The following is a 14,750-nucleotide window of genomic DNA, read 5'->3' as shown; positions in this document are numbered from 1 at the left end:
CGTTACGTTATATCAATGATTAGAATTTATCGAATGCAAAGAGACACGTGATAAATAAGCGGTAGCGGATCGGTGCATCGTGCACACGAAACGCTCTAAATAATTCATGCCGCACGCGCGAGGCATCACAGAGGCAATAGACGCGTTCTCGCGGTCCAATATTACCACGGCGCAGAGTCGCTCTCTCTCGCGCGATGCCCGGCGTCGCGACGCCCCGTCGTTCTCATCGACGATTTATGCGTCCGTCGCCGTGAAACGATACCCCGTTTATCGTAACGCGAAAATCGATCGCCCCTCGTGCAAATGAGAACGAACGAACAGGGGGACAAAGAGCGTTCCTGCAGGAACTGTGGTCGGAATTTTATTCTTGCACGAGCGTCGGTAAACGACGATGACGACAACGACGACGTCTTCCTGACATTCTTCTATTATGCCTCGTACTTGCCGTTCATGTGGATGGTTTTGTCAATCTTACAGGAATCGTCGCTATCCACCTGTTGTCTGCCTTTCCGGCTCTTATATTTGCGAGTACTCGTTATAATTTTTCTTATATGTAATTAAATACGATTTATAAATTAAAAGCTGTGCTAATTAATAATTATAATTATATATCATAAACACATTTATACATCCACTTGAGAATTGTGTTCTAGTACATCTTAAAGAACGAGATAGATCAATCTCAAATGATGGTTCAATCTACTGCTTTGTCTCGATCTCTCTGTGCTTGTAATGAACATTTTATTATCGCGGCTGGTCTGTGACTTTTTAAACGATATAGAATGATGATCACTTTTCCCTTTTCAGGGACGCGACAATAATTATCTCTTTGTGCGTTTGGCATTGTCATCAATTAATATCCGTCGTATGAATGAAAATTATAATTACTTTATCGATAATATTAAACTGACGCGGCCCTTTGGTAGCGTAGAATTTTCTTTGATCTGTTTATCGGCTTATTGTTAATGTATTTTATCCCTTCATGCAGCATGATCTCGGTACATTTACATACTATTCGCTCATTGCATTTAAACAAATGTTTTATCATATTTTATATATTGCATTAAAAATATAGTGAGTAATATTTTTGTACAATTATAGGATATTAAAAGGAATCGATTAAATAAAAGCGTGCTTTATTATTAGAACTACTGGAAGAAGTCGCCGTTTCAATATTACTTAGCGTTATGTCGCGACTTTGTCGTCGGCTCGTTAATATCACTCGTATGCATGGTCTGGAGACTTCGTGTTCTCAAGTACTTGGCGAACTTCCTGACGACGAACGTTGTCGTTCGAGCCTCGCCGAGCCTTATCGCGCGAGCAAGCCGGCTACGCCCAGTCTTATAATCCGAAACACGGCATATAATGGCCCAGTAAACACGAATCGCAATAACTTCATCGCACCAATGTTGCACGGCGAGGTGTCGCAGGTGACACGCGAGATGAAGCGATACTTTTGCTTGTGCGCCCCGTGTAACGCGTCATTAATACAAACTTTCTCATGAATCTTCGCGAGTTTGCATAGCTCGACGTTAAATCTCGCGAAATCTCGCCTTCATATTTCGCTTAATCCTGAAATTTTGAATAGCTAAAGATCGAGTTGGCACGAATATTATCTGATTTAATTATATACTAAAACCTTCGAGTTTTGAAATATTTTGATATATTCTACATGTTAATGTTAGGATTAAAAACATTCTGAAAAGACATCTGCGAGTCTGATATCGCTTTTATTTTTATCTCCCCCTTTTTTTATTTAGAAATTTGATCGCCCAGATATCTTACGTTGAAAACGTAAAACAGCTAAAGAGAATAGCGGCGGATCGATATTTTTCGCTAAAGAAGAATCGACAATTTCAAAGATTTTACTCACTGAGGAGTGAGTGGAAGAAAAAAATGAGAGCAGGTGCTATTTACGCAACATATCCTGTATATCGGAAGCGCTCGGTGAAAACACTTGGGTGTAAAAACAGAGTTAGCGGCGTAATCCGGTCGCCACCATCCCCCATCCACGCGCCTTCGTCCTCTCGTCTCTCCCCCCACCCCCCACCCCCCTCTCTTTGCTCTTTCGTGGGGAGAACGCCGTTGATGGGGTGTACTGAGAGAGTCGGCAGGGACCGTAACGGGCCGGATTCAGGCTCTCTTCCTGTCTTAGTGGTGTGGCGTTACCATGGTAACAGACTGTAAGCCGCTTAACCCTCTCTCCTCTCTTACCCCTGAGCAACTCTGCTCTTCCCCTTGCTGTAGTCTCCTCCTCTCTTTCGAACCCGACGGAATCCTCGTGGCACCGAGTCAACCCAACCCGCAGTGATACTCGTGGCAGAACGGGTGGTAGTAAATGTCGTTTGCCCCTCTTCGCCTCTTGCCTCTCGTGTGGGGCGGAGGGGTGTCATCCTTCTCCCCGCTTCTCTGCGATCGAGCACGTTTTCTCACCCTTGTCGGTAACGAGCGGGCGAGAAGTCTCTCGATTCAGAGGGAATATCTGTCATCGAGCGATCGCTCCTTCGGAGATGTATCCAAACTGACAAGAGGGATGACGACGATTAGCGAGATGGAATATCGTGAGAAAGATGGTGGAGGTAAACTAGCTGCTAATCCTGATCGTGTAAGAAAGGGAAGGAATTTGTGATCGGATGATTCGACGACGAAGTGCGCGAGCGGATTCTGTCGGACGCGACATCTCGCAGTTTATTCAAATCAGAGTAGGGATGAAGAAATAGAATCCGACCGAGAGTCTCTGCGAGAACAAAGGAGAGTATGGCGAGAGATATTCTGCTGTTGAAACGAGAGCGGACAAGTCTTTTCAGTCTGCGGAAAAAAAATCAATCAGACGGATGCCTTTTCGTCTTTGCGTTTAACGACCAGCGTGACATGTATTGTTGCCATACTTACCAGAAAAGTTATTCCCAAAGGGTGTTTATATTTTCCGAGCGGATATCGAAACGTGGAAATTGGAATGACGAAAAATTAATATATAAGCGAAAAGAAGTTTAATTCTGGTTTTGGAGATGGAAAAAATAGTAGAAGAGAAAGAAATGCAAGGATGATGGGAAGAAGGAGAAATAAATAAAGATGGGGATATTGAAAATAGTTTGAAGAAAAAGAAGAGAAGAGAGATTGCAGCAGCGCAAAGACATCTGCACTCTGTTGATAAGAATTCAATAACGAGATTATCCGCTCGAGAAAGGAGTCATCTGGTGTTATCTCTTCATTTTCTCGTTTTAATTAATTAATTATTTAATTATTTAACTCTTGCTTTAATTTTTATTAATTAGATATAAAGTGACCATGATACTTATTGAACAAAATCTCTTTTGAATTTCTTTACATCCGAGAAGAAATACTCGAGAGGCAATAATATTCTTCTTATTGTTCAACATTTATTTATTGTATGTTTTTTTTTATTTGGAAGAAAATGTCGGAAAAGATGCGATCGAAAAAAAGGAAAAATTCTTCGGCACAAATGTTAAATGATTTTTAATTGAATCGCTTATTTGAAAAATCTGACGAGCTATCAAAATGCAAAAGCAAATTTAAATTTATTGTTTAAGAGAGAAATAAGAGAGAAAGAGTTCCTTTTATATCCAAAAATTTTATCTTGATATTCTATAACAATTATTATATTATTGTAAAATCACTACGTTATTGCATTGTCTGTGGCATAACAACCGGATGCCAAAATGTCAACGCTTTATGCAATAGCAAGATTGCAACTCTATTGTTTATATGCAACGCAATGTCATGCTAGACGCATAGAAAACAATGTCATGAAAATGCAATATATTATGAAAATGGATCACATTAGTGTCAAGAATGTTGCCCTATAACACTGTTTAATTAAAATTGCGCGTGGTATATTTTTACATAATAAAAAGTACGGATCAAATTAAGTGTTTCTGCATCCGTTAATTGAAAAATTGTATTAACAATGCACATTAAATAATATGGCACGTTAACAATGCAGAATAATTTTTTAGATTTTTTAAAAAATACATATACATGTATATAATTTTTATTATAAGAAAAATTTGCAATTCATAAATATTTTCCATTGTTGTTGCTTAAATTACGATTCAAGTTAAAATTTCAAATAAAAGTATTTCTATGCTTATTATTATGCTGTATATATTTTTCTTAACTTTTAATAATTTATAATTATACCAAAATGAAAAGTTTCTAATTTGCTGTACCGGTTGCGTAAACAGCGATTAATTGTCGTTTGTCTAATTAACGAATGTCGATTTGCGCGCAACAGTCGACGATATTTTATTACCGGTTTCTTCGACTTACGGCTCTTCGTCGTAAATTCTAATTATTATTGCCATTACCGCGACGTAACGCCGATTGCGTTTTATCACTCATTGCTTCTGTTATAAAGAGAGAAATTCGAGAAAAGAAATTGTAGCTATCCTTTGATCGAGCGATTTTGCTTAAGATAGTCGTCATTTTATTTGTTACGGTCGACAATCTCTGCTAAATAAAGTTAATAGCAATTGGCTAATCTCTAATTATTAAGTGTTCTCTCTTGTTCCATTTTCTTATGCCACTGCATTAACAACTTAGCGGTACTTCGCTACTACGTTTTTCGAGAACAAAATCAAAAAGGGAAGTTGGCAATTGTGATGCTATGTAATTATTTGGAAAAGTGAATAATTTATTAGATTTTCTGAAATTTAAATGTTAATAAAAATTGGAGACTTTAAATTAGTTGATCATATACCCATGAGTCCAAGTGAGAGAACACTTATAGTTTTTATACGACTCTCTTTGCGTGCCATATATACTCGTTATACTTACTTCCTTTCTTGTCTACCTTTTGCCGCCCGCCTCGTAATTAATCTCCCACGAAGTCGATCATGCTCGGTCGACCTCCCCGGCGGGTCACGTCAACACGAGCACGACCCCGATCCTGCGAAGAATTATGAGGCACGCTCGCGTTACCGAGCACGAGAAAGAGAATGCACGTGAGCAGAGACGGCGGAATTGCTCGTTAATCTTCACTCGATAACGCCTCTTTCACGGCGAACGTATGAAACATACACGTTATTGCGAATTACTATGAGCCTATCTACGGATGAGACATGTATAGATATAAGACCTAAATAAATAGCATTCGAATTAATTTAATTACCGTTCAGGATAATAAGGTGTGTCGTGATATATGTATTTTTGAAGCAACACCACGTATATGTATATATTATGAATGTTTACGAAAATGTAATCACTTCGAGAAATGTAACGAGTCGAGCAATAATGAAATCAAACGCGCGACATAATTTATGTAAAAAATAATCGATATACCATGCCATGTCAATCATCAAAGGCAAAAGAACATCCGTACATTTTAGATTGAATTATGCGTGAGCGAATAATTTCACACGGGAGCTGACCTCTTCCGCTTTCTTATAGGTTTACAGCCTGCCAGCACCAAAGCACAGCCAACCTCGATTGGCAAGTCCCACCGACCTAGTTCCGGTGTACTACCTCAGGGTCACACCCCGGGACCTGGACCCGGCGGGCAGCAGAATAGCAGGAGTTTTGCTGCCGCCTTGAGGAACCTGGCTAAGCAAGCGGGGCCAGCACCTCAGGAAGAGGAACCCCGCGCCAGTCCGAAAAACCGGGCGCCACCGCCTTTGGTCAGAGGTCCTTCTCCTGCTAAGGTGAATAATTGCAGCGGCCACATATTCTACTTTATTCTTCTCTCGGCCTCTGCCATTTTTGGCATCACAGAAGTGCATCCGCTTCGAAACACGAACAATGGCAACCTCGATCGGAATAATAAGCGAGTGCTTAGATATATAGCGTGGTTGAGAAAAATCGTTGTATCGTGACATTGGTCATTTTAAATCCGGGCTAGGATATGGACAAGGCATATTTTTTTTTTTTTCTCTTTTTTTTTACATTTGGTCGAAGAAAGACGTAAATAAATGTAGAAGAGTGATAGGCGAGTGAAAAGAGGGTGCATATTATTTGCATTCTTACTGGAATTTTTTGAATTTACTGTTGTTGATGAGATGATTTTTATATTACGTGATTTATCATTACTACAATTTGCGATACATTTGTGGAACATTTCTAAAATCATATCTCTTCTGTAAATCATAAATTACATTACAAATTACATGGGAAAATATGTTAAAGAATGTACATATAGAGATAAAATGTTTTTTGATTAATTTAAAGTGGAACTTTAGCATAAATATAATTGGAAATTAGTCGGGAATTAAAAGATTTTGACTTCTCGTTCAATTTTTAGGATAAAATGAAATCGGGAGAAAGCGTATGAGTTGTAAGATATTTTGCATATGATATTATACGGCCCATTTAGAATTGACGCGATTTTAAAGAGTAATTGCTGGAAATTAAATCTCATAATTATATCGCCGAAAGCGAAAGTGCCGAGGCGAGATAAAGTTATTGATGCCAAACGGCACGAAAAAAAAAGAGAATGTTTTGAAAGGCACGCGAATGAAACGGCTTCGCAAGATTGCAGAGTGTCAAAGGCTCAAAGGTAGATCGAAAATGCAGCCAATCTCGGTAACGAAATGAAAAAGGTGCTTATTCTGGTGGAAAGCGAATAAGGTAGCTCAATCCTGATAATCGGAGAGATCAAAGACCTCTTTCCTTACTCGATTGTATCGCCGACGCTATTACGTTGCAAATGCGAGATTTCTCTAAGCCTGAAACTTTTATGGACGACCTGGATTAAGTATTCTAAATGAATATATTTTTCTTTTTATTTACAACGAAAAAAGGTAAAATGTTAATAGTAAAAGATAAAATGATAATGTTATTGCAATTGAAAAATGTATGCAAAATTTTTTTTATAAATTATGTTATTAGCAGAAATAGTTTTCTTTTTTTATTATAACGGAAAAATAAAAATGACATAACGTTAACTGATTAAATTTGGAAATTTTAAAAAACAGATGATCTTTTCAATACGTTGGTTAATGTTTATATGTAATGATGAATTTTTCGTTTTATCTTGACATATGTTTTTTCTATCAATTTCTTACGGCGTAGTTATTCAAGCGGCAACTCATTGCCGATTCGGTACACGAATGCGTTATAACGCCCGACAATAAATTGCTAGAATTACTCGTAACGTCTAAGTGGCGGAAGATACTATAAGTTGAAGAAAATTTCAGATAATTTACATTGCTCCACGCTTTCCAGGAAATTGTTTCGAAAACATTAACTCTAAGCGACCTACTTTAGATTGCGAATTTTTTCTCTAGAAATCTGTATTCGCGATATTTTTTTTTTTTTATAATTGTAACCTGATAATACGCGAAGTATAATTTGATATTTTTAAAATTATAATTGCGAGACAGTCACACTAATTAAACGTATTTTATTTTTCAAAATGATCCGTTATATTGCGATAATAAGGAATGCATTCTATCATGTTTATTGCATCAATTGAAAAATATCGTTAAATCTGCTTTAGGAGCGATCGACGCACGAACGAAGGCCCGAGGAAATTCCCTCCTTGTACACAACAACTGCCAGACCTGTTGAAACTAGCAAGCACAGTGCAACTGCCGCGGCTTCCGAATTACTGGCCCGTTCCGGTTTTCAGCCATATCGGCCCGAGCATCATCCGGCCCATCCACCGGCATTTGCCTTGGATCCTGCGACCTATAGCGCCTATCATCCCAGTCTTTATACACCGCCGCATCTACAGCACGCTTATAGGTAAGCAGTGATGTTGCTTTCATCTTGACACTTTCAAAAGAGAAAAGCAATATCTTGATGATACTTTTTTATTACTAGTTTTTATAAAAATCTTTTTTATTCGCATTTATTAAAAAGCCAACTATATAAAGTTTAACAGTTTTTGTGCTTTTTTAATTTCAGATTTGAGGAACAATTATATCTGGAACGATGCGGAATAATAAGACCGCCATTGTTTCCTGGACTGCCGTCATATCCTCTATACGGATTAAGATACAGTCCAGACATGCTTCCTCCGCCTCCTGCTTCACTAAATCTTATGCCTCCCGTAATGCATGAACGGTAAGTAAAAGATTCAGGAAAAGAGAGAGAAAGAGAGAGGGTGGCGGGGGAAGGGAGAAAGGAAGAGAGAATGGACGAAGCAGTCAAAAATGCCGAATTTCTTTATTAATATTGCGATATGATTCTCTTATTTTTCAGACTGAAACTGGAGGAGGAGCATAGGCTGCGGCAAGCACGGGAGCAGGCTGCGTTGCGAGAGGAGGAGGAAAGGAGAAGAGTAGCGAGAAGTTCTGCTCCCGCTGCCCCGATACCCGCACCTGCACCTGCATCCGCTGATACTGCAGGTGAGCGAGTCGCTCCACCCCCCACTGCCTTTCATTAAAAAAAGAAAGCGTCGATCAAAGCGCGATCGTTCGTTAAGAAGGCGCGCAAGTTCTTTCTTTATTTCCTTTCTCCTTTCTTTTTTCCCGCTACGAAACTTTTTGGCGGCGGCGTTGCCGTGATATATCGTGCGAATTATCAAGTTTTTCATGTTTGGCCATATCCAGTTTATAAGCTATGTAGTTAGCATCTTTATGGAACGATATTGAGAACTCCGCTATGCCAAATCAACGATATCTGCATACGCGTTACCACGACTCGTTGTTTGCCCCGCGCACGTTGTTTCGTGTAATTTTAGTCCCGAAATCTCGGATTCGCTAAGCGAGTTGTACTCTCAGCGGCGGTTGCGTCGTTGATTCGACATTTGAACGACCTGTACTGCGAGCCAAAGTTCTTCAAAGTATACAGACGAACTGGCGGCGCGAGCGAGGAGAAGTTGTTGAAATATAACTGTGACCAGTGAGAGAATTTGAAAAGAAAGAACAAACAACATATTACGCTTCTAATTTTAATCTAGATTTAACGAGAGTCACATATAGTTATACTCGTTTCTTACGAAAGTAGCGTCGATATTTTTTAGATAAGCACATGATTTGATGCCCGAGCAGGTCTAAAGATGGGTAGTAAATACACTGCCAGCGAATGTTGAACGTCTAAATAACGAATGCGAATTTTTGGAAGAGTGTGCGCGGACAAATGCGAATAAAACATATATTAACGGTTCGCTCGTAGGACGGTGTATCAAACAGAAAATTTTAAAAAAATTTAATTTGGCATTCGCTTTATGTTCATTGTCGTTCGCTCGGTATATGTCTACTTTAATACAATATTGCTCTTCGGCTCGATACTCAACAAATTGTCAAAAAGTGGATTTAGCGGCAAAAGATATTTACCCATTCTACTTTCGATTTAGAATACAAAGAATTTACAATCAAATTTTTCCAAGACCCGATTTAGCTAGTTTTCTTTTATCTACTTACCGAACCGAAGTCAGACTTATCTGTTGCTGTCGTCTTCTGTTAAATGTCAAATCAACAAATAAGTCGGCCTTCGGTCGGTCATTCACTTGTTACGTATACGACCTGTTATGTATTCTTCGCATAGTCATTTCAAATCGTTTTCTGTAGCATTCAAATGTGAAACTACACTCTTAGTGTACGACGACAGGTTGGTTATATAGTTAATTGTTTTTTGTAGTTGATAACACAGCGAAACTTAAACATAAGAGTGCACGCCTTTAAAGAAAAAGGGCTAGCTTTTTGTTGAGTTTAAACATCGTAAAAAAAAAGAAAGAAAAAAAGAAAAAAAATTGACATACAGGATGTTCTAATATGGTACTAACCAATTATACAGTACATCTTGTATATGGAATGGAGATGACTACTGTTATATACAATAAATCATTTTTTTTTTTTTTAGAGATTATTTTTAATTTTCTTTCGACAGCAAGATATTTTTATTTTCTTTCTATATTCGTTATTGTTAAGATGTAAGTAAAATATCAAAATACATGCATTGACATTCTATGATTCGAAGAGTTCATTTTTATATAATAGTGTCTATTAGGTGTTATAAATTACACAGTTTTTATTTACTAGAATTGTTAAATTATTGCAGAATATGTTTTTGATGATTATTGATATGATGGATACATCATGCATCATCACGCGTTTGAATGTTCATATAATTTCAAGGCGTGGACTTTTAGGTAGGTGTTCGTGCGCAAATCTGCAATTTAATGGACTGTAATGATTTAAGTATTGAGTGTTTTTTTTTCATCAGGCGCAATGCACTCTTGCGTTAGTTCCCGCAACTGTTTTAGAAATTTTCCAATTAACCAATTAATGTCAACATAGTTTCCCTTAATTGTATAGTAAACATGTTGCTCCTCATACTCTGACTGAATTAAGCGATGTATATATAAACTTTATTATACATGTTCTTTTATCAAAATTATACCATTTTTATATAATTTATTATGTAAACATGTATATTTGGACTATAAATGAAAATAAAACTTGCAAGAAATATGATTGAAATTCTAATGGACTTGAAATTCTCTTGACCCTTGAATCATTTTCTGAAACAGTTTTGGGGAAGATTCGGTAACTTCTAGTTCGATTATTTAAATATCTATTTTATTGCTATTATTATATAACAAAAAATACGCGCTCGCTACTGTTAATACTAGAACAACGGTGATAGCGATTACCCCGTTAGTTTAGAAAGATAATTGGTTTTCTTCATTTTTTTTTTTTTTTTTTAGCTTTATTGAAAATATAACAGTAATCATCCCCAATACTTTGAAGCGAATATATTAAGCATCTTCTTATAGGGGACTGGAATAATTAAACGAAAGTAAGGTAAGTTGGAATAGATGGATCATCAATACAGAGATAAATTCGTAAAATTTTATGTTATATATATATATATATATATATATATATATACATATCATGTACATATATGTTAATTGCGTAAGTTAATTTATTAATGTTAATTTATTAAATGCGTATAATAATTTTTAGCCACAATAAATTTATTGTGGCTAAAAATTGAAAATACTATTAAAAGCCGATATAATTCAATTAATTTACGTAAATTATAACGTAATGTGAATTGTGCGTTATCAAACCCATAAGATTGAGACTATATAATTATGAACATTTTTTTAAACCTTCTCCTCGCGCGCGAACTTGTCTCAAAATTTAACAGAACATCTAAATGTAGTGATAAATGCAACTATCTTTTACATTATTCGATATGTGCTGAAAATATTGAAAGTTTGATTTAATTATATAAAATGTTAAAATCTGGCTATAGCAATATGTTACGTTTCCTTTATTTAAAAAAATATTTCTTATATATCTCTCTTTTATATTTTTATAAATGACGTTTAAAATAATAAAAAAGTGAAACTTATAACATATTGTTATGGCCAAGATTTTTTTTACTGTAGAGTGGAAGATCACCAAGCACTGTGTTCGGGATTTGTTCCAGCTAGGAAGCCGACCATAACGGTTCAGATGCATAGCGAGCGGGACCGAGAACGCGACAGTAGAGAACGACAGAGCAGTAGTGGCGGTGGGGGTGTTGGTAACAATAGCAGCTGTGGAAACAACGCTAACAACAGCACTGGTAACAGCAGCAGCAACAACACTAATAGTACTAACAACCCCAATAGCAATGGGTCAGCCGTCACCATCAGTAGCAATCATCACCAATCTCGGAAAGAGGAGCAACAATCCGCCCCTCCGCCAGTTGCACCGCCACCGCCAGCGCCTTCCGATCCAGCAGCGGCAGCATCAGCAGCCACCATCTACCATCCTCGCTTACCACCCTTTCCCAGTCCAGCTGCGCCCATTGGACCGTCTTTGAGTTCCACTTCCATATGCTCCGTCAGCTCTGCATCTATTCCGCCCTCTTTGGGTTCCACTTTACCTACTTTGAACCTTGGACCACCGCCACCCCCGACAGCTATAAGCTCGGCGCCGATCGGTCCACCGCCGATGCCCTCCATCCCGTCTTTGACGCCGGGTGTGATAGGAGGACCTCCGCCGCTTTCCTTAGGCATATCTCTTACGCCTATTATCTCTATTCCCTCTCTCCATTTACCTCCAGTGCCGTCAAGTACCATTCATTCTAGTCAACATGCAGCCACGATAATGAGCAGCGCGACTACTACAGTCACCAGTTCTATTTATCACCAGCAACAGCAGCAACATCAACAACAACCCTCATCGCAACAACATCAACAGCGCGCGAATAGTACAAGCAGTACAACGATTACGAGTTCTCTGTCTAACGTGATGACAACACACGTCGCTCCGACGCCGCCAAGTTCTTCGTCGACATTGAATTCGATAAATCACATAGCTCGCAAATCCCCACCGCTATCCCACAGCATTCATGGCACGTCGAGAAGCAAGGAATCATTATCAACAATCACGACAACGGCGGGGACATTGCCTACGACGATGCCTACGACGGCAATCATAACTACTACGGTAATGAATATCGCAACAACTTCGCAGCCGGCTTTTGTCAGACCCTTCGAGGATTCGTTTCGCTCCTCTTCGACAAAAACACAGCAGAGACAACCCATAATGAATAGTCACAATCACAGTATAGTCAGTCAGATCGGTCATCACGAGCCGCCATCCTTAAAGTCTTCATCGATAACGCCGATTACTTCTCAAGCTGTTGGCAATCAAGTGATACATGAAAATACTTCCTCAACCATGGATAGTAAGTCTAACAACCAACCAGTATTCTCTCAACCAATTCCGTATCCACCACCACAACAGTACCATCATCCACACATATCCGTCTCGCACGTGTCAAGTCTTTATAAACCGCCGCACTTTTCGTCATCGTCGTCGTCATCTTTGTCGCCACATCAACAGTATCATTCTCAGTCCAAGCTCAATGTACCAATGGCAAATACCAGCAACAATAATCACGGCAACGGTAGCACAAATATCGTGACTAATTCGAATGGCACAAAGCAGCAGAACGCGCATCTCAATGCTAGCGAGTCTCATCAGACGATGACGGCAATTCAACGAAACGACAGTATTAACAACTGCGTTTCCAATGAAAAAGCAATGAGCAATAGCAATTTCAGCGTTAATAATAAAGTTACTAACAGTAGTAAAATTGCAAATCATGCAAGCGCGCATTATAAAAATAATTTGGATGTTGCAGCGAAGGACAATAAGTTGAATACAGATGAGAAAAATGCGAGCGAAAGCCCGATCAGACAACCGCAGTTGTCGAATCAGAATCACGTTGCGACGAATTCGCTCCAGGAAAAAACCTCAATCTCGCATCTGCCTTTTGAGCAGCAAGAAAAGGGCTTGCCACCCTTTCACCCGGTAAATTACACTGTTGGCGAAAAAGAGTGTAAAAATGAAATCGATTGTAGCAAGACGCAATGCGATCAAAACAATGTTTTGTCCACATTACCGTTTCAATCGAGCTTTAAGTTCAGCATAAATGACATTGCGCAGAAGCCTATGGATACGACGCAGTTGATGCAGAGTATCAAATCTGAGGAGGTATTGCGCACTTGTCAGAACGTTTCCAATGTGCTCTTGCAAATTCCGAAATATCAGGAGAAGCTTCTGAATTTTTCGACAAGCAACAACGAATTGAAGGCGACCGCGTTTTGCTTTACCGACAAGTGCAATAATTTAACTGAGATTTCCGTGAAGTGCGAACCAGCGGTGCTGAATGTACCTGATCTCAGTAAAGCTTTAGTGGTCAAGCAGGATGTAATCACCAACAGCGAAAAGTCCTTCCTGGTGCCTGAAATGCAGAAGGAGCTAACGTCATCTCTTGATCTGGCCGAAAAGAGACGTAAGCGAAAGAGGGAAAAGAACACGAGCGTAACGTGTAGCTCCGACTCGGAGGGCGAGGAAGAAACCAAAGATGTGGATCTTTGGATCACGAAAGGTCCGCCAGCTAAACTACAATATTCGGAAGACAAATTAACCTTTCTAGCCATGTTTGGATTGACTACGCTGACTATTAGGAATGGTAAGAGGATAATAGAACGCTATTATTGCAAATACTTTTTACACTTACTCGGTAAATTGAAATTGTCATTATTTATCTACAGAGATAGAATTGTGTAAGGTTGAGAAAAGGTATAAATTGAATCCCGATCCACCAGAAATACCTCTGGAAGTAGAGCCTGTAATAGAGTCCGTCTTACCGATTCCGCGTGAGCATCCGGATGTTTTACTTCACACGCCAGATTTTGAGCCGAAAGTTGGCTTTCTCAGGACTATAGGCCTCGATATTATGCCCCCAAATAAAAGAGATGGTAAATATATTGTTAACTGAATTTTGATAATATTGTAGCTATAAATATAAATTGTAGTAATACAATTTTTTATATATACAAACAAGATTTCAATTGCAATTATTTCAATTGCAATTTTCAATTACAGAGGCAGAAGTAACATGGCAGTACATTCTAGCAGATCGCAAGAAACGGAAAAGTGCGAATTCCGTTACTGCCTATTGTGAAAGAATCGCCAAAGTTTACTCTAAGAATCCTCCAGCTTTACCAAAACCACCTCAAAAAATGCGTCTTCTGGACAGAATTAAAGTAAAACCGATCTCGGAACGTCCACCACCGTTACCACCCTTAGTTCCGAATATAGTCCCGATATACTATCCTACTTTACCTATGCCTGGTGAGAATGGTGTGAAGCAACACTGTAAAACTATAGACATCAGTGAGGATACTGATGAAATAGGTGAAAGGAAAGAGAAGCCGAGGTGGACTGGAATCGAGGATGTTATGTTTGCTTATAAGGAGTATTTAAAAGGTAAATTTTTTATTATACATATATAGATATGTGATATTCTAATAGATATATGATACAACATTTACA

At 38.6% G+C, this 14,750-nt stretch overlaps 1 protein-coding gene across 1 annotated transcript in view; it reads left to right on the top strand.

The window, feature by feature from the left end:
* The window catches only part of LOC126851221 (uncharacterized), a 79,153-nt gene that overhangs the window by 62,456 nt on the left and 1,947 nt on the right, over window positions 1-14,750 (top strand). Inside the window, exons 9-15 of the mRNA XM_050594942.1 lie at window positions 5,410-5,660; window positions 7,454-7,701; window positions 7,864-8,022; window positions 8,161-8,306; window positions 11,344-13,884; window positions 13,967-14,173; window positions 14,301-14,684. Of these exons, the coding sequence (XP_050450899.1) occupies window positions 5,410-5,660; window positions 7,454-7,701; window positions 7,864-8,022; window positions 8,161-8,306; window positions 11,344-13,884; window positions 13,967-14,173; window positions 14,301-14,684 (3,936 nt within the window). The remainder of the gene's footprint in view (window positions 1-5,409; window positions 5,661-7,453; window positions 7,702-7,863; window positions 8,023-8,160; window positions 8,307-11,343; window positions 13,885-13,966; window positions 14,174-14,300; window positions 14,685-14,750) is intronic.

This window comes from Cataglyphis hispanica, chromosome 7 (genome assembly GCF_021464435.1).
Source record: "Cataglyphis hispanica isolate Lineage 1 chromosome 7, ULB_Chis1_1.0, whole genome shotgun sequence".
Lineage (NCBI taxonomy): Eukaryota > Metazoa > Arthropoda > Insecta > Hymenoptera > Formicidae > Cataglyphis > Cataglyphis hispanica.
The sequence above is the reverse complement of the archived record's forward strand: the minus strand, read 5'-3'. Positions and strand labels throughout refer to the sequence as shown.